This window comes from Pseudorca crassidens, chromosome 12 (genome assembly GCF_039906515.1).
Source record: "Pseudorca crassidens isolate mPseCra1 chromosome 12, mPseCra1.hap1, whole genome shotgun sequence".
Classification (NCBI taxonomy): Eukaryota; Metazoa; Chordata; class Mammalia; order Artiodactyla; family Delphinidae; genus Pseudorca; species Pseudorca crassidens.
The window spans coordinates 49,795,731-49,822,006 of record NC_090307.1 but is presented as its reverse complement, the minus strand read 5'-3'; the positions used below and the strand labels follow the sequence as shown (position 1 = coordinate 49,822,006).

The following is a 26,276-nucleotide window of genomic DNA, read 5'->3' as shown; positions in this document are numbered from 1 at the left end:
CCAATTTGAAATTAAAAACAATACCATCTACATAAGCACCCCCCAAAATTGAATACTTAGGTATAAATCTAACAAAATATATAGAGAGAACTGTATGAGAAAAACTAAAAAAGTAATGAAAGAAATCAAAGAACTAAATAAATGCAGAGATGTTCCATGTTCATGGATAGAAAAATCAATATTGTTGCAACGTCAGTTCTTCCCAACTTGATCTAAAGATTCAACACAATCCCAATCAAAATCCCAGCAAGCAAGTTATTTCTGGATATTGAAAAAGTAATTCTAAAATTATATGGAGAGGCAGAAGACCCAGAATACCCATACAATATTGGAGGAGGAGAACAAAGTCAAAGGAATGACAATATTCAACTGCAAGACTTACTATAAAGCTACAGCAATCAAGACAATGTGATATTGGTGAAAGAACAGAAAAACAGATCAATGGAACCGAATAGAGAGCCCAGAAATAGACCCACATAAATACAGTCAACTGATCTTTGGCCAAGGAGCAAAGATAATACAATAGTGCAGAGATAGTCTTGTCAACAAATGGTGCTAGAACTGGATATCCACGTACAAAAAAATGAAATTTAGACACAAATCTTAACAATTAAGATTTTCTTCATTCAGAACATAAACTCAAATAGGACATTTACCTAAATGTAAAGTAGAAAACTATAAAACTCCTAGAAGATAACATGAAAAAAAATGTAGATGACCTTTGGTTTTGGAGTGACTTTATAGACACATCACCAAAGGCGTGATCCATGAAAGAAATAACTGATAAACTGGACTTCATTAAAATTAAAATCTTCTACTCTGAGAAAGACAATGTCAAAAAAATGAGAAGACAAGCCAAGAAGACAAGGCAGTATTTGCAAAAGACACGACTGATAAGGACTGTTATCTAAACTATGCAAAGAACTCTTACAACTCAACAATAAGAAAATGAACAACCCTATCAAAAAATGGGCCAAAGACCTGAACAGACGCCTCACTGAAGAAGATATAAAGATGTCAAGTGAGCATACTGAAAAGGTGTCTACATCACATGTCACTGGGGAAATGCAAAGTAAAACAACAACGAGATACGCCATAAACTTACTGGAATGGCCAAAATTCTGAACACTGATAACAGCAAATGCTGATGAGGATGTGGAGTTAACAGGAACTCTCATTCATTGCCCATTGCCGGTGAGAATACAATGTGGTACAGCCACTACGCAAGATAGTATGGCAGTTTCTTACAAAACTAAATATACTATTACCATATAATCCAAAAATCATGCTCACTCCTTGGCATTTATCCAAATGAGTTGAAATTTTATGTTCACACAAAAACCTGCTCATGGAAGTTTATAGCAGTTTCATTCATAATTGCCAAAACTTGAAAGCAACCAAGATGTCTTTCAGTAAATGAATGGTATATCCAGACAACGGGCTACTATCCAGGGCTAAAAAGAAACACTTTATCAAGTCATGAGAAGACTTTAAATGCATATTATTAAGTGAAAAGCCAATTTTGTCATGCACATGATTCCAAGTGCATGACATTCTGGAAAAGGCAAACTATGCAGATCAGTAGGAAGGATAGAGGGATGAATAAGAGGAGCACAGAGGATTTTTAAGGAAATGAAACTCTTCTGTATGATATTATAAGGTGGATACAGGTCATTATATATTTGTCAAAATGCACAGACTGTACAACACCAAGAGTGAATCTAATGTAAATTATGGACCTGGGGTGGTAGGTTTATTGATTATAACAGATGTACCACTAGGGTGTGGGATGTTGATAATGGAGTAAGCTATGTATGTATAGGGGTAGGGAGTAAATGGAAACTCTCTGTACTTTCTTCTCAATTTTGCTGTGAACGTAAAACTGCTGGAAAAAAAGTCTATTTTTTAAAAATTAAGTAGGTTTCTGGTCAAGACAGATTTATACTCCAGCCTGAAAAAAAACCCAGGGCTTCCCTGGTGGCACAGTGGTTAAGAATCCTCCTGCCAATGAAGGGGACACGGGTTTGAGCCCTGGTCCGGGAAGATCCCACATGCCACCTTGTGCCTGTGCGCCACAACTACTGAGCCTGCGCTCTAGAGCCCGCGAGCCACAACTACTGAACCCGCATGCTACAACTATAGAAGCCCATGCGCCTAGAGCTCATGCTCTGCGACAAGAGAAGCCACCACAATGAGAAGCCCGCGCACCGCAACGAAGAGTAGCTCCTGCTTGCTGCAACTACAAGAAAGCACATGCGCAGCAATGAAGACCCAACGTGGCCAAAAAAAAAAACCCCAAAACTACAAAAAAATATATGAAATACTTGTATTCAGGACACAGGACAGAAGGTAATAAACAACAGCAATCTGTGAGAAATGGGAAACAAATGAGGCGAGCACTCTGATTACTGCATCTTACTGCACTAAGAGTTTCCACACTGCAGCATATGGAGAGGAAGTAAGGCTGGGTCTGAGGTAAGAAGATAAAGCTTAGAGTCTGAAGAGAAAAAAAGGAGCTAGAGTTCACAGGCCATAGTACCAAAGAGGAAAAAAATGCACAGAGAAAAGAAATGCACTGTGGAGATCTGCAGAGGAAACCTCTTGAGTATTCAGCATAGCACTGATATGCAAATGCATGCAACAAAAATACCCAAGTCCAAGGAAAGAAACACCCCAACGGATTAGAGGAAACAATTCCTGCACTCACAGAGGAATGGAAATAGTGTTTATTCCCACCAGCCAGAGTGGAAAACCTCATAATTCCAGGGCACTGGGTTGAGTACCCAAAAGGGTCTTATTTTACTAGTGGGGATATTTAGCCCAGGACTAAACACTGTCTGGTCCTGCCTAACGAATCTTCAAAGCAATCCCCAAAAGATCAAGTTGTTTTCAAATTACTAAACTGCATCCCAAAACAAAACTCAAGAATGTTCCTAGGAATACAAATATATCCATCACTCAACAACATAAAAGTAATATTTGCAATTTCTGGCGTTTTATCAAAGATCATTGCACATGGAAAGGATGAGGAAAATATGACCCAAAGCGAGGAGGGGAAAAAAACAGTAGATCAAAACTGGCCCAGATGTTAGAATTACCAGAAAAGGATATGAAAGCAGTTAACGTACTTGTATTCCTCATGTTCAAAACTTCAGGCAGAGACATGGAAGATATGAAAAAGACCCATATCAAACACCTGGAGATGAAAAATACAATGTCTGCAATGAGACACATCAGGGAGTGGATTAAAAGCTGGTAAGACAATGAGCAAGGAAAGATTACTGAACTTCAAAACACAGCTACAGAAACTACCCAAAATGAAACAGAGAGAAAAAAAAGACTTAAAAATTAAATAAACAAACAGAGGATCACTGAATTATGGCACAACTCTAAGCGGTCAAATACACATGTAATTGGAGTCTGAGGAAGAGAGATAGGGGTACAGGTGTAGAGAAAGGAAAAATATTTGGTCAGAATTTTTCCAAATTTGATGAAAACCATAAAGTCACAAATTCAAGAAACTATACAAACCCCAAGCATAAGAAAACACTCAAATAATTTGATAAGGGGAAAAATCTTAAGAACAGTCAGAAAAAACAAAATACACTAACAGTTTATCACCAGAAGACCTGCATTACAAGAACTGTTAAAAGGAAATCCTTCTGGCAAAAGAAAATGATACCAGATGGAAATATGGATTTATCATAGAATGGAAAGTACAAGACACAGTAAGTACATTAGTAAATATGTGACTCTTTTCTTATCATTTAAGTATCTTTAAAGGATAATTGATATTTTAAACAAAACTAATTCCACATACTATGGGGGTTTGTAACATATGTAGAAGTGGAAATTATAACAATAACACAAAGGTTGAGAAGAAATGAAAGTAAACTATTATACTTTATATGAAGTGGTATAATATCACTTAAAGGTACTGATACATGATACAATATGGATGAACCCTGAAAACATTATACTAAGTGAGAGCAGCCAATCACAAACACCACATATGCATGACTCCACTTAGCCTAAATGCTCAGAATAGGAAAATCCATACAGACAAAAAGTAAAGCAGCTATTTCCTAGGGCTGGGTGTTTGGAGGGAAATAAACATACTTAAAAAAAAAAAAAGAGTGGTACATCTTAAAATGACGAATGGTATGTGAATTATATCTTAATAAAAACCATTTTTTAAAAACAGAAAAAAATTCAAAGTAAGAAAATGAGGAAAAAGGACAAAGAACAGAAGGGACAAATAGGAAAAAATATCAAGATGACAGACTTAACCATTATCCATATTCACATTAAACATAATGTTCAAACCCCCTCCATTAAAAGGCAGAGATATGGGGCTTCCCTGGTGGCGCACTGGTTGCAAGTCCGCCTGCCGATGCAGGGGACACGGGTTCGTGCCCCAGTCCAGGAGGATCCCACATGCCGCGGAGCGGCTGGGCCCGTGAGCCATGGCCGCTGGGCCTGCGCGTCCAGAGCCTGTGCTCTGCAGCAGGAGGGGCTGCGACAGTGAGAGGCCGGCGTACCGCAAAAAAAAAAAAAGGCAGAGATAGATTGGGTAAAAAAAAAAACAACAAAAAAACGCAAGTCCTAAGTATACGCTGCCTTCATGAAACAACTTAAACATAAAAATACAAATGTGTTAATAAAAAAGATTAAAAATATATTATCATTCTAGTACTAATCCAAAGAAAACGATATTAATATTAGACAAACATATTTCAGAGCAAAGAATATGACCAGGGATAAAGAAAGTTATTACATAATGATACAGGAGAAAATTAATCAAGACATAAAAATCCCTAAAACATATGCACCTTAAAAATGTAGCATTGGGACTTCCCTGGTGGTGCAGTGGTTAAGAATCCGCCTGCCAATGCAGGAGACACGGGTTGGAGCCCTGGTCTGGGAAGATCCCACATGCCACGGAGCAACTAAGCCCGTGCGCCACAACTACTGAGCCTGTGCTCTACAGCCCGCGAGCCATACCTACTGAGCCCATGCGCCACAACTGCTGAAGCCCGCACACCTAGAGCCCGCGCTCTGCAACAAGAGAGGTCACCGCAATGAGAAGCCCGTGTACCGCAGCGAAGAGTAGCCCCTGCTCACTGCAACTGGAGAGAGCCTGTGCGCAGCAATGAAGACCCAACGCAACCAAATAAATAAATAAAATTTTTTTAAAAGTCACATTAAAATACATGAAGCTAAAATGAACAGAACTGCAAGAAAATATAGACAAACACACAGATATAGCCAGAGATTTAATATTTAATATCCCTTTCTCAATAACTAATAGAACAGAAAATCAGCTAAGTCATAGGAGACTTGAACACCACTATCAAGCAGCTTGATCTAATTGACATTTACAGAACATCCCCACAGACCATACTCTGAGCCATAAAAGAAGTCTCAATAAATGCAGAAGAATTGAAGTCATACCAAGTATGTTCTATCAAGATGATGATATTAAATGGGAAATCAGTAACTGAAAACTATCTGGAATATCCCCAAATATTCAAAAACTATATACACTTCTAAATAACTCTTGGGTCAAAGATGAAATCAAAAGTGAAATCAGAAAATACTTTGAACTGACTGCAAATAAAGACACAACAGAAGAGAGAGTGGTAAATACAAAGGTTCTGAGGGAGAAACATGCTGGAAACAGGCCAGTGTGACTGAAGCAGAATGAATGAAGGCGGCTATAAATACAGAGGTGAGATGGTGGGGTAGGGGCTGGGGACATGAGCTGAGCATGGCCTTCTAGGCCATTATATTACTCTGGGCGGGAATGAAGTTGCCACACGGTTATGCGCGGAGGGGTGGCCTAATCAGACTGACGTTTTTGAAAGATCACTCTAGGTCCTGTGAGGAGCACATCCTGTAGAGGAGCCAGGAGGAAAGCAGGAAGACCAGGAAGGAGGACAGTGCAACAGTCCAGATGAGTGAGAGTTATGACTGTGACTTGGATAAGGGCAGGAAATTGTGAAAAATGACTATAGATACAGCATGTATTTTGAAGGAAGAGGTGATGAGATTTGCTGGCTGACTAGATGTTTGATTTGCAAAAAGAAGGGAGTCAAGGATGACTCCGGGTTTTCCGCCTGAGGAAGTGGAAAACTGAGCTGCTGTTCACGGAGATGGAAAGACTGACCCGGGTGGGGTCGGGGGGCGCAGCCCCTTACAGGATTCTCTCTCAATGCCCCTCTTTTAATTCATCCTGCATACTGCCACAAGAGTCACCTGCCTAAACACCACTATAATTAGATTTCTTTTCCATTGCCTTAACTATCTTGAAGAGTTGAACAACTTTCCCTAAAACGAAGAAACCAACAGGTGTTTGGGTTGAGGGAATCCATGAGATAGATGTGGGGAGGCTACTAACACTAGAGTAGCTAGAATGGTCCCCTCCTCATAGCCTTTTCTAATGGGGAAGAAGATGTGGCTGGCAACTACCCCAGCATCACGGGTCTTTTTCTACTGTATAGTCCCCAAATTCCTGAGGACCTTAAAGGGTGGAATAATTATCATGATAAAAGAAGAAACATAGTATGTATCTATTATATATGCCAGCCACTGCTATATACTTTAGATACATCATCTAAAACACTTTACAGGCTCCACACTGTTATCCAGGATAAAGCCCAGGTTCCCCAACATGGCTTGGGGAAGAGCCCTCCTAATCTGGCCCCAATTCATCTCCACTCTTGCCTCTTCTTCCCCACACTCCTGCTTTACTGAGCCACACATCTTAACACAAGTCCTTTGTGAGTGCACTTCTTTCTGACCAGAATATCCTTCTCTCCTCCACAACCAGCTGGCTAATACCTACTCATCCTTGGGCTCTCGCACTTATATAATACTTCCCAAGGAACACATGCCTGGGTTAGGAGCTCCCTTCCACAAAAATCTTGCCTTTCCTCATCCAAGTACTTCTCACACTACATCGTATCATCTGCTTACTTGTCTGTTCCCACCTAGACTTAAGTTCACAAAGGCAGAGTCCATGTCGATCTTATTTCCCAATATAGCCCCATCTTAGGTACTTGGCATATAAATGTTGCTTGAGAAACATTTGCTTAAGGAATGATGTTAAGTTTAGGAGACTTAGAAATATGCTGATTTAGAGAGAAAATGATGAAGCTGAGGAAAATGACAAGACATCCAAAGAGAGATGTTCTGCTCACAGCTGGAAAAATGGAGCTGAAGTTGGGCTGAGAAGAGTAGGCTAAGGATACTGAAAATCTAAGACAGGGTGAATACAGAGACTGGGAAAAACACTAAGCCAAGGATTGATATCTGGGGAAAAGAAAGATGAGAAACAAGTATAAAGAAGGAATCACTGAAAATGTAAGAGGAACAAAATAGTACAGTAATACAGAAGCTAAAGAAGACCACTTAAGAATGAAGACAGGAACAGGTGTCAAATGCTAAAGTGAAGTCAAGGAAGATCCAGATAGTTGCTCCATAAGCCATAAGGACCAGGTCTGTTTTACTCATCTAGGACATAATATAGTATCCAGCACACACAGAAAATTAATAAATATTTGTTGAATTAGGGAGTAAAGGACCACTTTTCAGCAGTTAACCTGTGGATGTGAAGGAGCCTACATTTTATCTGCTCAGGGATCTTGTCCTTAGATACTCACTAGTCAACACTCATTTTACTTTAAAAATTTAGATAAAACTTCTGCCTACTCCTTTGATTTAGTTCTAGTGTATCTTTTTTAGTATTACTTATCTGTCCATACTTTTTTAATTAATTAATTAATTAATTTATGTTTGGCTGCGTTGGGTCTCCGTTGCTGTGCGCGGGCTTTCTCTAGTTGCGGCGAGCGGGGGCTACTCTTCGTTACGATGGGTGGGCTTCTCACTGCAGTGGCTTCTCTTGTTGCGGAGCACAGGCTCTAGGCGTGCGGGCTTCAGTAGTTGCAGCACACAGGCTCAGCAACTACGGGCTTAGCTGCTCTGCGGCATGTGGGATCTTCCCAGACCAGGGCTCAAACCCGTGTCCCCTGCACTGGCAGGCAGATTCTTAACCACTGCGCCACCAGAGAAGTCCTGTCCATACTTTTAAGCCTCTTATATCTCTTTTATATTTTCCACTTAACTAGAACGTGTTAGTACAGGGGGTTGTAAACTTGAGAGAGCATCGATGAGAGAGCTGCTTATGCCTTAGAGTCTAATCAGCACTGCATACGCGTTGTTTCTCAAACCAGATCATCCTCACTGGTCCTGGAACCCTAACATTAAAAAGTAACCTATTTTAGGTAGCTTAAGCGGTGAAGAGATCAGATTCTCCTCACTAGAAAGTCATCAGACAAACCTGAAATCAATTAAAAAAACCTGCCAACATAATAAATCATTTTAATAATAATTTAGAGTATGTATGAGAAGATTCACAGAACAATGACTGTGGCACAGATTATTAAGTCTGAGAAATTTACTGATGAAAAGAAGGGTAACACGAGGTTCAAGAGAATACAGTCATCTTAGGACAAGATACACTTATAGATCTCTGAAGGTAGTAGAAGGAAAGATAACAGGGGAGAAAGAAAGATGATTAATATCTGAGATAATGGATATGTGTATGGAAGGAGGCAACAGAGACAGGTGGTGAGTATGAGTTTAAAGAGAAGGGATATCGTGCATGTGAGGGGAGTAGGGTGAATATGCTGGAGTGAAGACGAGAGCCAGGAAGAGCACTGCCTCAGATGGACTCCACATTTCAATCAGTCAAAGCAGAGTCTTGGAACAATAAACGTGAGGGACATCAGAGAAATTAAGGGCTTCAGAACACGGAATAATGTTTGGGATAGCGAAGGGAAGTATGCCTAGGGGGTAAAGCCCAGGGAGAGACTATGAATGAACAAACATGAACGAATGCTGGCGCTTAGAGATACGCCATGTTTTGTAGGCTACAGCAACGATGATTAACTGTGTTAGCATTCTATGAAGAAGACTCAAGAGTAAGTAACCACTTTTTTTCGGTTAACACTATAAACAAGAGGCGGGAAAAATGAATCTTCAGCTGAGAAACGTGCAACCTAGTCGAGAGTGAGCAAACAACAGGGCAGTCCCGGCCACCCGGGTAACTCACCTGGTCATACCCGTAAGGCCTCTGCTGCGGGGGTTGGGGTGGCCCAGGCTGGGCTGGTCTGTAACCTCCATACTGCTGCCCTTGCCCCTGCGGGTAGTTAGGGTACTGAGGACCTGGACCACCCTGCGAAGGACCTGTAAAATAATCAGCACACACAAGAGCCCAGGAGAAAATACAGTAAGTCCCTAGAATTCCAGAAGCGGTTTAAGATTAGATGTTACCATATTCCCTTGCAGTCTGGTATCTCGATTTTTCTCAAATGCGTTTTGAAATACATTCCAAAAGTTCTAAGAAGTAAAAATACTGTTAAGGACACTACCATGTACCAATATGCTCTGATTCAGTGTAACTATTGTGCTATGTGTTAGCCATTAAGATTTTATATGTCAAAATGAGTAAAAGAGACTCAGGAGTTGTAAAGCAAGTTAACTCCATGATGTTAAGGAAATTTATCTATACCTCTAGTAGGAAGTTAACCAGTATAATAAGCAAGCGGTGGAAAGAAAAGGCAAGAAGCAGACTCAAACTGAAATACTGAAGTAATTTCTGAATAAAGTTTGGAAATCAGTGATAGTTACAGCTGTATAACTCTAAGATTTATACCTGCAATCACTAAAAGAATCACAAAGAATGATTTTACACGTAATTTCTAGATTTGCATTTGCAATCACCAAAAGAAAGCTTTATGTTCTGCACTGACAAACTCACTATCACAATATTTTCAAACAGAAACTAAAGAAGACTTGAAAAGCCACAGGCTGTATGTGGAAAAAACATGATTCAGAAGTTACACTCTGTGTACCCATCACCTTTAATACTTAACCCATATAAATGAATGATTTCAACTTCCAGAGATGACAAGGGACTAATTTGGCTTTCCAAACAAATACGTCTATCTCATAAACTCTACTCCTGTCTATTGTAAAGAATATAAAGCATAAGCTGAAAAGCTTTGATACTTAAATGTTTTCTATCACAGCCATTCAAATCCTGTCATAAAAAACACTGCAGAGAAAGATGTCAAAGAGAACAAGAAATTTTCAAGCTTAAATTCCACCAGTCTATTATTTTATTTAGTTATTATGCATCCAATTATTAAAACTCTGTATTTTTTATTAGAAGCAAGTCTGACAGCTGAAACCTATAGATAAGCAAAATGGGAACGTCTCCTTTAGGGTGCCCAACGATGTCTGACAAAACAGCATTTAACTACTTAAGCCAAAATCACTAAATTTCTTTTACTCTCTCTTTCCACTGAAAATAATATTGCTCTTAAATCAATAAACTTACCTGACTGATCCACATAATATATGTTTTCATGCAAACACAGTAAAACCAGAATACTCTATTTATTCAATGTACAAATATTTAATGGGCATGAAATGGAAATGCCATTTGAGAGGAGCAAGAAAGTCCCTTTGTAAAGACAAGAAATACATGGAGTATTTCTAAAGTCATAGCTGGAATTTGGGAACCAGAACTGATCATTATGGGGAAAATTCCTGACACCCAATACCTGGCTGAATTCCAGTGCTTCTGTTGAAGATGCAAGAGAATTTCAGCCTGATCCTGGTTCTTAGATTTGCTATCACAGGTGGAAAGAGGTGCCCATAATAACAGCAGAGTTTAAACCAATGAATAAAAATAATAAGACATTACTAATGTTAAAAAAGAGGCCATGTTAGCAAGAGATGATGTCAGATTAAGCAGCTACTTCTCCTATCGTAGGAATCATATTTTCCTATATCTAAAATAGTTATTATAGAAGCCGAAAATTTAAGACTGAGATATCAGGTCTGTATTACTCCCCTCCTCCCTATCTAACAGTCAGATAGCCAACTAGTAGACATCATAGTGAGTATATAATAAGAAAAGATGGCTATACTTCTCCCAAAGTGTAAGATACATACCTGCAATAAGTATACTCCTATGAATGTGTAAACTGCTATTTTAACAGAGAATGACAAAGACATTTTCTTTACGCGTTCCAAATAGATCTCACTTGTACACTAAAAGATCAATGTTACTTTTCATGGTAACAGTCATTAGTTTTAGAAACAAATTTGCCAAGCAGATTATGTAGATGTTGTTAATCATCACCCAACTCATCAGTTTTCCAAGCACATACAAAGCTATTGGCTGGTTGTGGTTTAAGGTTTAGGTTTATGGTTAGGTTTAAGGTTAGGTTTAAGGTTTAGGTTTAAGAATTCATTAAGGATTTCATTTTGAGTGACTACATACCTTACCTTTGGTCAATGAACCATCTCTAGTTTATGTTTCTTTTTAAATGGATTACTAGTTTAAGAACAACACTTTAAATATAAACACTCCAGTAACAAGCTAAGCTAAAACTGTGAATTTTCAAAAATAATTCTTAGAAAAATAAACATTAAATATCCACTTCTGTATTATGAAAGAGTAACCATCACATTTTTTGGTGACAAGAATAAACTGCAGTAAGCCATTACCGTAGCCCTGCTGCTGTCCTGGGTAGCCCTGCTGCCCTGGGTACTGCTGCTGCTGGGCTGGATATCCCTGTTGGGGAGGTGGTCCTTGGTAAGCATCTTGCTGTTGGCCATACTGTGAATTCCCTACAGGATAATTGGAGAAGAGGAAAAAAAAAAAAAACTGAGAAGTTTGCTTAATTAACTTTTTCCCTCTAAGATGCACAGCCAACAACACAAGAACAAAATAAAATGCCATATTGATTTTTAAAAGTTAACAAAACAAAGAAAAAACTCAAACCAAACAGAAGGATTTCGGCCAAACAAACTGCAGTTAAAGCCAATTGTGCAAGGTTGAACTGCAGCATTTTCAGCGTCTCTGCCATACGAGCATTACATTTACTGGAACATCACAGTCATAAGATCATGACTATGCTAAATAAAATAAAAAAGACAAAATTAAAGACAGCTACAAGAGCACACACTAGCTACACAAGATCAGCAAGCTGTTTCCTAAAGGCACTAAACTTATATGTAAAATTATACATATGTAAACACACACAAGAAAAAAAAATTGGATTGATGGATTTATGTTCAAATAGAAAATTTCCACTGAGGAAAAAATTATTTTAAAATGTTTTAGTCTTTTTATTGTTGTTAGAAATGGCAAGTCATGGTTATACATTTTAAATATTTGTAAGGAAATTATTTTGATTGTTCTAGGCTCCCTGCAACTTTCAAGACAGCCAGCAACTAGTATTCTACGAGAGCTTTGCGTGGGTAGAAGTTGCCTTATGCAAGAATTTTCGTTCCTGTAGAAGGGGATATATATGTGTATGTGTGTGAAGGTATATAGATACCTCCTTCGTAGTAATGTTGTGAGGAATCCTCATAAGGCCTATCGTAGCCTTGTTCAGGATACGACGGTTGCTGATAACCGTAATCATTATGACCTACATCAATTCGACAAGAGACAGGAAGAAACGTTAATGGCCACTGAGTGAAAACCCTAAATATATTTAAACTTTCAGATAAAATTGAAAAAAAGAAAAAGAAATGGAAATACATAAAAAATAATTTCAATTGCATTAGCCAAATATTTACCAAATGTGATTGTTTTCATATTGAGATAACGTGCAAATTTTTTTTAAAGCAAAAAACAGTTTTAGAAACATTACACTTAGTCTTAACTCTGACAATCCTCATCAAGGAGGGAAAAAAAAACTTTATCTTCCATTAAAAAAAAAAGAATGAAAGCATTTAGGACTTTCACATGTAAATAACTTGAATTAAATTAGAACGAACAAAGGAAGCAATTATATTTTGTCAAACACCTGTTCTGCTGGTCGCCAATTCCACGGCATATGCTAAAACAATGCAAAATATAAAAGAGCTCCATAAGTTTTTTTCCCCTAAAAGAAACTGAAACAAATTTTTCACATTTTCTATTAACTTGCTTAAAGTATATGTATCTCAAAGTATTTTCAGATGCAAAAATATATTGCTTAATCCTGCCATTCTAGGAGCCTTTAGAAAATATTTCTAGAGTATCATAAACATACACCTTCATAAAATTAATACTGTGTTAAGTGCTAGAGTACACCTTTAATTTTAAGGCACGATAAATTTACACCTGCAAGATGACCAGACTTTTAATGAAATCAATACTCTAGTCCTTTTAACTAAGCTGCTCAAAGAAATCGCAGGAAGTAACTTTTCAGTTAGGTAAAATCTACACTAAATTTTAGAAAAATACCTAATTAAGTAAGGAGGAATATAGTTATGAATAAATGTAATACTCATTGCTCTAGTATTCCAATGTTCCCAAACCACCTCATAAATATCTACATTATGGATTGGCAAACTATGGTCTGCAGTCTAAACACAGCCAGTGGCCTGTTTTTGTAAAGAAAGTTTCACTGGAACAGTCATATCCATTTATATATTCTATAGCTGTTTTCATGCTACCACAAGAGTTCAGTAGTTTAGACTGCGACCACATGATTTGCAAAGACGAAAATATTTATTTCCTGGCCCTTTACAGAAAAAAGTTTGCCAACCCCTAATCTACATATTTATTGACATAGTATCTAAACATAATAATAAAATATCCAATGCTGTTTAAGAAAATTAATTGTTGTTATAAATGGAATACTCTATATAAATGTCAGACAAATATACTAATACACAGCTATGCAAAAATGGTACCACTGAAATTTTAAAATTCCATTATGTAATAAAATGAATTATTTATAGCAACCTTAAAGTTCTGCTATTTACAAAAATAACATCTCTATTTTGAATAGAAAGTTCATATTTATAACAATACAAATTTCACATTTCAGGAAATATTCAGGATCAAAATAACAGTGTTAAATTCAACTCAATTACTTAAAATGTATTTTTAAAATAAAACAAAACAATCATTTATTTTCAGCAGACTTCCTAATGTATAATATTTAACAACCTAGAGTTCATTTCTTTAAAATATCTATAGTCTATAAATGTAACTAAAGTTTTTCATTAAAAAAAAACTTAATATAATGTCTACATGTGAAAGGAAAAAGAAAAAAAACCCCAACATTCTAAATAATTCAGGGCAAGTAAAACATTAAAAAACAATGTTGTCTTCTAACCAGAATTATCCATACATATCACTGCCACTAACAGAGATTTTGTGTGCAAAATTCTACAGGTGTTTGTTCTGCTTGTGTAAGCAGAATCTTTGCAGGAAAAAACCAACATCCCTATACCACTTATGCTTTATACACTGATAAAAAGTGGTGGACAAAATTATTTTTTAAATACATCAAATTATATCTTCGTGCTAGCTTACATTAGCTTCTAGTCAAATGGTCCCAACACTTTAGCTTGAAGTTCTTAGTTTGCCCAAGTTTTCTGTTAAGCAGTTCACCTTAAATACATCAAGGGAGCTTAATATAAATGAAGATTTTGGCAAGTCCTTCCAAACAAGAAAAATCTAACCACCTCTATATGATCAATTTTATTTGTTTGTATTATTTTTTCTTCAACGTTGTATCATAAAGTTTTCAAACATACAGGAAAACAAAGAACTGTATGATGAAAGCCTGCTTGTGTGCTTGTGTTACTACTAAGCACAGTACATCTTTTACTGACCACTTTTTCACAAGCCACTTTCCCACTAAAAAATAAACATACCATTAAACTAAGTAACTAAAGTTAAAATCTGGTTTCCAAATGCCTTTCTATTCTACTAACTCTATTATAAACAGCTATATTATGGATATGATTCAGTCTCTAAAATCTTTCTCAAGTGCAAATGCTAATGTATATAAACATAGTTCTGTTCTTTGAGACATATGCAACATTAACGAACACGATGAAATTTGGAAGAATACTCAAAACTATATTCTCTTCGTATTTATACAATGCATAAAAGTAAACCAGTGGGTGAACTTTACGGTATATGAATTACCTCAAAAAAGCTTTTATTTAAAAAAGTAAATCAGTAACACTTTGCTTTGGTTCAAATGAACAATTCCAAATATAAAAGGATCCTCTTTTATATAAGAAAGGATTCCAATGACAGAACATGATTCCTGATGGTACTAATATGGAATAACCAAACAAAATATACTTTAAAATAGATTATAAACGAATGCTACCATTGATGCTTTAGATTACTGCAGTGTTTCTAAATTTGGAAGAAACACATTGTTAGTTTCTTCATTCTGATTAGAATGTTTTGAGTAGCTACCCACATTAATACTGGGCAGGGATAGAAAATGGGAAAGTTAACATTAGGAGAGATTACCATCAGGGTAATATTGCTGGTTCATGCCTTCTGGAGGACCTTGTCCACCATGACTGTACTGGTCCCCATAATAGTCTTCCTGGCCTGAGTACTGCTGTGGTGGGCCTGAAAAACCACAACCAGTCAAGATGTAAATAATTTGTTCTCCAGGTCATTCAAAGGCTTTCCGTCTAATCTGGCGTTATGAGAGATGATTTCTGTAGATTCCCCTCCCATGCTTTGGGGCATTTCAGATACTTTTGACTATTCGTATACACACACATACATAAACACACAGCAACACCACACACCACATTTCACAAAAATTAATGTTAAGACCATACATGCAATATCAAACAATACCAACTCAAAAAAACAAACATTAACTTCCTAAGAGATTCAAACTGGAAGAAAATTAATTTCCTTTTTATTTTGATATTAGAGCAGTTTGAAATAAATTAGGGTTTGTTTCTGATCATATATTTAGTAACTTCTCAAATTTAGTAACTTCTCAAAAATAAAACAGTATTTTCTGCTGTAAATTAGTAAGCTTTCGATATAAAATTTTGACGTAAACTTTTCCCAGAAAAGAATAAATAAAAGAAAGCTATAAACCAGGAAGTTCATATCCACTTTCTGTGACCCTCTGTACCTACTATACCCACTACCTTGTAAGAAAAATAATAAAATATGATTTTTAAAAATCAAGAAACAAAAAGCTCTGACTTTGCCTGTATGAAAAGTTCATTAAAATTTAAAGCCTTTCGACTACTGTTAAAAATTTTCCAAATGGAATCGTACCCTGTTGTGGTGGTCTATAGGGAGGAATCTGTCTCTGTGCCATCATATGATTGCCCTGGTTAACTTGACCCATCATTCCCATAGGTGGCTGCTGGCCTTGGTAATGCTGCCCACCTCCCTGCGGCATATTGTACTGTTGAGAAGGAGGCTGCTGGTGCATCATTGGACCTGAAAACAGACAAAACATTATGCACGTAATTTTTTGCATATAATTTTAACATCTTAAGAGAAATACAAAAATCTTTTATCATATAATCCCTAAACTATATAATTTATTGCAAGATAAACTGACTTCAAGTAATAAAAACAAATCTTTGAACTACAGTTCACACGCCTAAAATAATCTGCAAACAAGGGAAAACAAGTAATCCATGGTAGCTGATTTGAATTCCACTGGAGGAAAACTGTAACAATTTCTAAAAAAAGAGTGGATACAATATATAAACATCCTGAATGTATATATTTTTTTATTATGTACTATATAGTATTTATCTATGCAATCTTTCTAGGAAAGATAGAATCCTTATGCTACATAAGAACATATGCCAAAACAAAGTAAACCACAAAATCACACAGCAAATCAGTAGTCGAACTAACGGAAAGAAATCTAATTTCAGTGTATCCATTTTTTTTTTCCTTTTTCAATGCCCAGTCATTATATAATGGTAGACAGGGAAACTACAAACACATTTATGAATATACTCCTTATATTGGTGGAATTTCATAAACAATTTTAAAACAAAAATCTAAGGGTCTTCTTTCCTTTTTCCAACTTTAAGATTTATAAACTAAAAAGGTCTTCCTGAAATCAAGACTATACAATGCTTCTTAATAAGCTCTAACACACACATACACAATCAAAAACACCTAGGCAGAGAACTACAATAAGCCATAGACTTAGAAATCAGAACTATGCGGTTTCCAAAGTAAGTAATATCGAGGTAGCCCAACGACCACTGCTATAGTGTCACATTGGCAACAGTAAAAATATATCACATGATATAATAAACAATGGCCATAAAGTTCTGTGTTGTCATGTAAACATGTAAGCAGCTCTTCAGAGGTTCCCCAGGCTAAGTTATGGTATGGGGAGCTCATCATTCTACCATTATAACCATTACTATCTGAGAAGTATGTATGAGTCATCCCCCAGTTTACTGCCTAAAGAGCTACATACTCCCCGCCTTTGGGGAAAATTTAAGAAGAAATTACAAAAGGCAAAGAACTAGAAAACTTTTACAGGCAAAACTGCCCAGATGAGCCAAAAGCTCATTATTTACATAAAAATTCAAAACAAAACATGCCCACCTCTTTAAATATGTTGCTGACCTACAATAGCAGCAACAATGTAAGCAGAAAGAACTCACTCTTCCAGTTTGAAGAACTGGTTATCTAAAGAAGTATTTTATCAGAGCTAACTCTTTTTCTCCTACTTGCCTTCTTCTGTTCTTCTACTTCTTTTCAAATTCCTTTTTCCTTCTAATTTTGTCATAAATATAAACCTTTCAAAGTTTACTCTGGGACTTTGTTTTTCAACAATAAACTCCTAATAGTAGGGATAAGGTGGCTCAGTGGAGAGTGGAGGGGAAGAGAACTTGATACAGAATGCACTTAACACTACCAGACATGCTTTCACATTTATTTAATGTAAATCACTAACAACTACCAAAGGTAAGGATACTAATTGTCAAGTTTTTAGCCAAAGAATCCAAAGATCAAGATCATATAAGCTAATAGATATCAACTGGGAATCAGGCATAACTCAAGTTTGACTTCAAAAGCACATTTATTCTACTGTTCTTCACTGCCTCTACTGAAGCTATAGCAAACTTAGTAGTTCAGAAACAAATTATGCCATTTAAAAAGTTCCAAAACACTAACTACTTTAACTGAGGTTACAATTTTTAAAATGTATTTTGTATATAATAAAGTACTGAATACTAGCATTCATAATATAGTAGGCAGCATGACTGGCCATTTATAGAATTCATTTTTAGTAAATGAAGGTTTTGCCTTGTCTTTCTTCTCCATCACTGATTAAAGACCTCTTGTCTTAACAGAAGATAACTATAAAATTAAAGCATATAATATGCACTGGAAGCAAAATTAAAAATAAAGGAGAAAGAAAGCAAAAACACAATAGCTGGGGGAAAATCCCAAAGGATACAATAACAACAAAATTCCAAGCTCTGCTGTAAAGGAGAAAAGTAATTCTAGTTTAAGCCCTAGATAGAAAAGACCATGCCACTTGTGCTTTATCTTTGGGGACTGTCAGCACTTCCAATCCCAAAGAGCTCAATTACCACCCTTCTTTTATTCTCTGTCACTTCTCTCCCTCTAAGGATCCCTGACATCATTCAAGATCAAGCCTAAAACGGCAGAGAATGGAGGAGGAGAGCACTGCTAAAACATGGTACTTTTCATCTTTTCCCTTGAAGCCTTATCCATTAAAAAAAATTTAGACTTCAATTCTGATTGTTTAGGAAGCATATTATTTTTCTTATGATAATGAAATATGCTACACTGGCAAATAAATGTATGTTATCTCTTGAGATACTAATGGAAATGAGAGAGCTAAATCTCAAAAGGTTACCCCCAAAATAAGTTCTAAAAATTTGTGCTACAAAGTGAAGATAATAAGTCTATTAAAATCATTTTCTACAAATAGTGACCTCACACATTACTGTATGCTTAAAGGTTACTCTTTATCTTTTACATAAATCATTCTGATGCTAAGATGAACTAGAAAGTGTGATACAAAGATCCTACTAATGTCTTAATTATAATATGCTTTTGTAAAAGTGTTTTAAAAGGACATGTAACAAATGTACATCACCACATTATTTCTTTCCATTTTGAGTTTCACACCCTAACAGATATTCTATGGAAACAATGTCCTATATCTTAAACAGATGTAAAATATTCCCAAATCACCGTATTTTACATTATTGGAATTCTTTGCTCCAATGAGACAGTTAATACTTAGTTTTGTCTCAAGTTACTTGTTCAAAAAGATAACAATAAGCTTTGCACAGCAACAGAGACCCAAAGCAGCCAAAACTGAACTAAAATAAATTAATTTAAAAAAATAAGCTTCAAATAATCTGTGAAGAATTTAGAACTATATAATTTTTAAAATTCTATATACATATAATATATACATACATGCATATATATTCATATCTTGAGATGCAAACCAATACACTAAAACTCTGTAAATCATACCATTAATCTATGAATTATTTTAAGTAAAGGTTAAAAATGACAGCTAACAGTTAATGAGCACTTATTATGGGCCAGGCATTAAGCTAAGAGCTTTTTTTTTTCTTGTTGCAGGCTTCAGTAGTTATGGCACATGGGCTCAGTAGTTGTGGCGCACGGGCTTAGTTGCTACGCAGCATGTGGGATTTTCCCGGACCAGGGCTCGAACCCATGTCCCCTGCGTTGGCAGGCGGATTCTTAACCACTGTGCCACCAGGGAAGCCCAAGCTAAGAGCTTTATGTCTATTATTTATCCTCCTCGAACCCTATGAAACATGTAGTATTGTTATCAACTTCATTTTACAAGTAAGAAAACTTAAGGCATACAAGCATTAAGAACCTTACCTAAAGTTGCATAGCTAGGAAATGGTGGTGAGAACTCTAAAGCCATGCTCTTAACCATTATGTGTACCTCTTCTTCGAAGTCAAATCATACTTCTCCCATGTAATATCTCCCAGGAAAACAGTTCTATGTAACATCATCACTCTAATAATAAAATCCTAGAATACAAGAAGTTTCTTCACTTCATCTATTATCTCTGTTATAGTGACCACGAAACCGCGTAGATAATACCTACTCCAAGCCTATTTTCTTGTTCATGTTTCATCATCTACTGCTCACATTTTACTACTTGTTCCTTAACCATTCAGTCTCAAACTAAACCACTTACAGCTCTCATTTGAATGTATTACTAATGGTTTATTTGCAAGAAAAAAAATCCCTGTATTCCAGTAAATTCAATTAGCTCACCCACCTATTAAATAGCCACTTAAAGCGAACAGGATTCTTTACTTACCAAAAACGTACATCTGTCCTCATCAAGAGTTTCAAGCAGTTCATAATAAGACATTTAGATATAACACCAAGGATAAAAGAACATGAGCCAAGTAACTAAGAAAATCCCAGCAGCTTAGTAAAGTCACTGTTAACTAGTACAAACTCAGCTGAATTTCCTAGAAACCAATGAAGAAATAGAACCATGATAGATTTTATCTAGTAAAAAGAACAGTTCATTAAGAGATACAAACTTTTTATAACATGAAGTTTTTAGAGAAATCTCATGAAAGTATTAAAAAGTACTGAAACATAATAGTATCAATCAATAACTTCTGTTATTGTTAGTTTCTTCAGTAGCACAGACAATCCTTACATGTACTTCCTTACAGTAATTATTTCTTAAGGCTGTGGTTTTCAATTGTGGGTGATTTTGTCTCCAGGGTACATTCAGTAAAGTTTGGAGCCATTTTTGGTCGTCGCAACTGGTGTGGGGGGTTGCTACTGTCACCTAGTGGGTACAGGACAGAAATACTGCTAAATATCTCACAATGCACAGGACAGGCCCCAACAACAAAGAATTATGCAGCTCAAAATGTCAATAGTGCTGAGTTAAGAAGTCCTGGATTCTCAAGGGCATAATTCTAAATCACAGGCATCTCTACAAACTAGTCTGAGAATTAGATTATGTATTCAGTTTTCTGGTGATTGAAAATTGGAAAAGGGATGTGTTGTGGCTTAATAAATCCAGCAAAGTAAAAAGCTAGGCAATCTCTTAGCCAACTTCTCTTAATAGTTTCAACTATACTATACAATATTAATTCGAAAACAAAGTCACTGTTAAACATCTATTGTAGAATGAAAGGCATTCCAGAAGCTCTAGATTTATGGGACACAAGTGACAATCTGTTGTGAAAGTAAGGTCCTATCTTGTCCAAGTAGAAAGCCATGGAGATGGGCTATATTAGAACATATAGCTTTGTGTCACTTAGCATGAAAGCTGAAAAGTTATGAACCATCAGGTACAGAAGAAATGATCCTGCCTAGAAAAAACTTCTGAGGGAATGGACTGTAAGTAAGTATGAACTTGGAATGTTTGTAAAACGTAATTTCTAAAATTTACCCCCAGAGACTCTGATTTAGCAGGTATGGGGTGGAGCAGACAAATCTTGTTTTAACAACTACCCTAGATGATTCTGATCCCGGTAGTCTTAGGATCACACGTTGAGACAGAGGTGTAATGGAAAAAAAGTAACCAATCGTCCCCTTTTACCATAAAAGCAACCAGATTATAGTTCATGCAAAATGGTTAAACTGGATTAGAACTGCATCCCATAAGGGCACCTAGGATGTTAGCTATAAAATGAATCCCAAGGAGTAAATGTTACAAATACATCAAAACCCAGTGAATGATACACTTAAGATTGGTGCACTTCATTGCATGTAAATATTACCTAAAGAAAAAACTATTAAAAGAAAAAAGAAAAAATTTTAAACGTTGAGCTCTAATGATATGCAGACTAAAGTATTCATGGGTAAAGTGTACTAACATCTGCAAGTTACCCTGAAATGCATTCTGAAAAAGATGCTATTAATGGATGAGTAGATGGATGGACAGATAGTTAAAAAATAATTCAACTAGAAAACGGGCAAAAGACATGAAGAGACATTTCACTGAAGAGGATATAGAGATGGCAAATAAGCACATGAAAAGATGTCCAGTAACAGTAGCCATTGGGAAGATGCAAATTAGGACCACAATGAGATGTAGTCTACTACACATTTTTAGAACAGCTAAGATAAAAAAGAAAAAAACTGACAATACCAAATGCTGGCAAGGACTTGGAAAAAGCAGATCTCTCACACATTGCTGGTGGGATGGTAAAATGGTAGTTACTTTGGTGATCACTTCGGCAGTTTCTAAAAAAACTGAATATATAACTTATCATATGACCCAGCAATAGCACTCCTGGTTATTTATCCCAGAAAAATGAAAACTAATGTCCAAACAAAAACATTATCATGTACACGACTGTTCAGAGCATCTTTATTTGTAAAAGCCAAAAACTAGAAACTGAAATGTCCCTCAACAGATGAATGGTTAAACAAACTGTGGTACAGCCATAACATGGAATACTACTCTGCAACAAAAAGGAATGAACAACTGATACATGCAACAAGTTGAATAAATATTAATCATGCTGAGTAAAAAAAGCCAATCTCAAAAGGCTGCACACTGCATGATACCATTTATGTAGCATTCTGAAAATGACAAAATAATAGAAATGGAGAGAAGAGCAACAGTGGTTGCCAGGGCTTAAAGATGATTGAAAGGAGGATACACAGGATCTCTCTATATTACCTCTGCAACTTCCTGTAAACCTACAATTATTTCAAAATAAAAAATGAGTCATAATGAAACTAAGTTTATAATCTGTTGAATAGAAATTCATCTGGATTCTGTCTCCCAAACCTGAAAGGTTTTGGTATAACTGACAATCATCTGTTTTCTCTGACAGTACCTGACAGGTTCCTTCCTTGGTTCATTCATGGAATGACAGCCAATGGATGACAATACAACAGACAAGGATGCTAGTTTTCTAATTTGTTACAGCAGCAGGAAATCTAGCTAATCTATCAGTTAACAAATAGGATAAAATAGTGAACAAAAACATGACACAGTTCCTGAATTCATAGAACTTAAAGAGTCTAGGGAAAAATAATTAAACAGATATTTACAAATAATTATGTAATTACAGGTACTCAAACTGTTGCTACAAAGAGCCTAAGTACAGGTTACTTACTAACCATAAGTGGACTGTACCCTGTCTGTGGAGTAATTTAAAACTTATAGTGCAAGATTATATAGGTGATTTTATTTTATGCTCTATGCTTTTCCTTCTTTTCCAAATTTCTCATATTAGGTATTTTATAACCAGAAAAATGTCATCAGTGGGGGAAAGATTACAATCTTGAAAAACCCATCCAATATAGGAATAATGATCAAATGTTTAAACAAAGCATCTAGTCTGAACTACAATGTAATGGTTGTGTATACCTAAACTGTAACAAAAAGAAACTTGCAATATTACCAATGTTGATTTACCAATTTTTTTTTTTTTCCTCCGTACACGGGCCTCTCACTGTTGTGGCCTCTCTAGTTGTGGAGCACAGGCTCCGGACGCGCAGGCTCAGTGGCCATGGCTCACGGGTCCAGCCGCTCCAGGGCATGTGGGATCTTCCCGGACCGGGGCACGAACCCACATCCCCTGCATCGGCACGCGGACTCTCAACCACTACGCCACCAGGGAAGCCCAATTTACCAATTTTTACAGTGAAGAAAGATGAGTGTATGCACAGTCCTCACTCACTCAAATCCACTATGGAGGTACACATGATATTTCTATGGAATAAAATGTTTGAAATAATTCTTTCATTTGTAGATATTCTATGTTGTACTTGAAATTCAGTATAATATCACAGTGCTTTTTTATGTTGAAGATTTACTAAATTTATTAAACTGAGGATTCCTAAAGCTCCTGAACCTGGTTGGCGGGAGCTTTGAATCATGCCCAGAGGGACCAGAGACTGGAGACTGAGATAGACACCGTGAGCAATCAATCAATCAATCAATCAATCAGATCTACATAATGGAGCCCCAATATAAACTCTGAACATTGATGGAGGTTCGGGTGAATTCCCCTGGTTACCAATACTCTGTGTGTCACACGCTGGACCAGGAGAGCAAAGCATCCTGACTGCATGAGGAAAGAAACTCTGCATTCATACGTCTTCTGGATTCTTCCCCTGGCTGACGTTAATCTGTATCCTTTCACTGTAATAAATCATAACTCTAAGTATAACAACTTTTAGTGAGTTCTGTGAGCCTTTCCAGCAAATCACTGAACTTGAGAGTAGTTTTGGGAACCCTAGACTTGTAACTGGTGTCAGATATGAAGCCAACCTTGGGGACTGTTCCCGGTAACTCTGCAGTGGGCTAGGCTCTGAGGTGACAGAAGTCTTGGGGACTTTGACCTCAAACTCCTCCCAGCAGCTCAAATACATTGCTCCTGCAATTGTTCCTTTCCTCACTCTCTTGCAGCATCAATTCCCCTCTCTCCAATGGATCATTCCTATCAGTATACAAACATGATTTAGTATCTTCCCATCTTTAGTTCAAAAAGATGCTAGCTCCAAACTGTCATGATGTAACTGATGATTCGGAGCTAGCATCTTTTCTATAGCTTGGCAAATTGGCATATTCCTTTTTAAGTATAGACCAACTTCCAGGGCTTCCCTGGTGGCGCAGTAGTTCAGAACCCACCTGCCAATGCAGGGGACAAGGGTTCGATCCCTGGTCCCGGAAGATCCCACATGCTGCAGAACATCTAAGCCCATGCACCACAACTACTGAGCCTGCGACTAGAGCCTGTGAGTCGCAACTACTGAGCCCACGTGCTGCAACTACTGAAGGCCACCTGCCTAGAGCCTGTGCTCCATAACCAGAGAAGCCACCACAATGAGAAGCCTGTGCACCACAACGAAGAGTAGTCCCTGCCCGCTGCAACTAGAAAAAGCCCGCGTGCAGCAACGAAGACCCAATGCAGCCAAAAATAAATAAATTTTTAAAAAAGAGTGCAGATCAACTTCCAACGTTTTATCCTTTGCGCTTTCAATGTTATGAAATGTCTCCAAGACTTTCCTTAATACAAAATATTTTGCTAGTCTCGCTTTCTCTGGGACATCTTCGTTCTTTCATCACAGCCAGTTTCCTCATTTACATCAGCAAGTTCACCTTCACTGAGGACCTGCAATGCAGATCTAGAGTCTCTCAAATGGCAGCAGTGTCAACATTCCCAAGGTCAGCAATTCCTTCTCTAATTCTACTTACAAAGGACTTGGATTTATTTCCCGCAGTATTACTTTTCATTTCTTTGTTAGACTTTTACCTTTGCTGGCCAAGGCCCTCTTTGAATTATCTATTTTTATAAAATAACATGTATCTCTGGGAGCCAAGGAAGCAACACAACTCCATGCTTTGCTGTTATGTGCATAACTGATGGATGCACAGTGATCAATCACTGACAGAATCTGAAAGTGACGTGAATGGTCATCGATCATGACAATCATAAATACAGTGATTTGTGGACTGAGGAGACAGCAGCCAAGTTTGTGCTTTATGCAACTCCTCACAGTTAATACACCATGGTAAGTGAACTCTGAACCATGTTGTTCGACAACAGGTGTTATTTAACTAAATTGTGGTAACAGAAGTTCATGCATATCAGAACTTTGCAACAGCAGGCCTGCCTGTATTTCCAAAGGATGTGTTTCCTCATGCACGGAATGAGGATAATAACAGTAGCTACTAACCCAAAGATGTGTACAGCTCTGATCAGATAATAAACCACTGTATAATAAGAGTAACTATAACAATCCTGGCTATGGTAATACATACTTTTTGCCCTTCATATTTACAATAATAAAGGTACTGAAAGAAAAATTTCCCACTACTCTAATGCCAAGCCTCTAGATCAGATCATTATCACTTGCAACTTATTAGCTAAATGAATCAAAACTTTCTTAATACTACTCAAACAAAATTAAAGCCAGAAATAAATGAGATCTTATGGTTAAAAAAGACAATAGCCAATAAACTGATCTTGAGTTTTTATTACAAAAAAAAAAACTACCTTGTTTATTCTAACTGATTTTATGTAAACAATACAATTACCGAATTAGGATTTTTAAATGCTATCATCTCACTTAATCTTACTTAAAGAAATTGAGTGAGTGAGTCAAAGATCCCACACACGGTAATCTATGGGGCCAAGACTTGGATCCAAGTCTGAAGAATTATATACCATACCCGGAACTTGTGAAATACATGCTTTAACACAAATATAACACTTTGTGAAAATCCTTATATTTGAATATGGAATAAGTAAGTAAAATGATGTTAAATGTGGAAAGCGATAATCACTAATGCCTGGGAATGAAAACTGCTGATTCTACCAAATGCTATCTGTTGGTCCAGAAAGCCTTACTATTCCAATTTGACTTTTAAAGAAACATCTTTAAGGCACTAACTCTGTCTTTCCGGGT

The 26,276-nt window shown here is 36.7% G+C and overlaps 1 protein-coding gene across 6 annotated transcripts in view; it reads right to left on the bottom strand.

Annotated features, from left to right (window-relative positions):
* The window catches only part of SS18 (SS18 subunit of BAF chromatin remodeling complex), an 83,324-nt gene that overhangs the window by 5,763 nt on the left and 51,285 nt on the right, over window positions 1–26,276 (bottom strand). For 2 of the 6 annotated variants that reach the window (XM_067699435.1, XM_067699434.1), the window contains exons 6-10: window positions 16,136–16,303; window positions 15,356–15,460; window positions 12,420–12,512; window positions 11,584–11,706; window positions 9,116–9,249 (exon numbers count right to left, since the gene is read on the bottom strand). In XM_067699435.1, the coding sequence (XP_067555536.1) occupies window positions 9,116–9,249; window positions 11,584–11,706; window positions 12,420–12,512; window positions 15,356–15,460; window positions 16,136–16,303 (623 nt within the window). The remainder of the gene's footprint in view (window positions 1–9,115; window positions 9,250–11,583; window positions 11,707–12,419; window positions 12,513–15,355; window positions 15,461–16,135; window positions 16,304–26,276) is intronic. The other 4 variants (XM_067699437.1, XM_067699436.1, XM_067699438.1 and 1 more) reach the window with 4 other exon arrangements.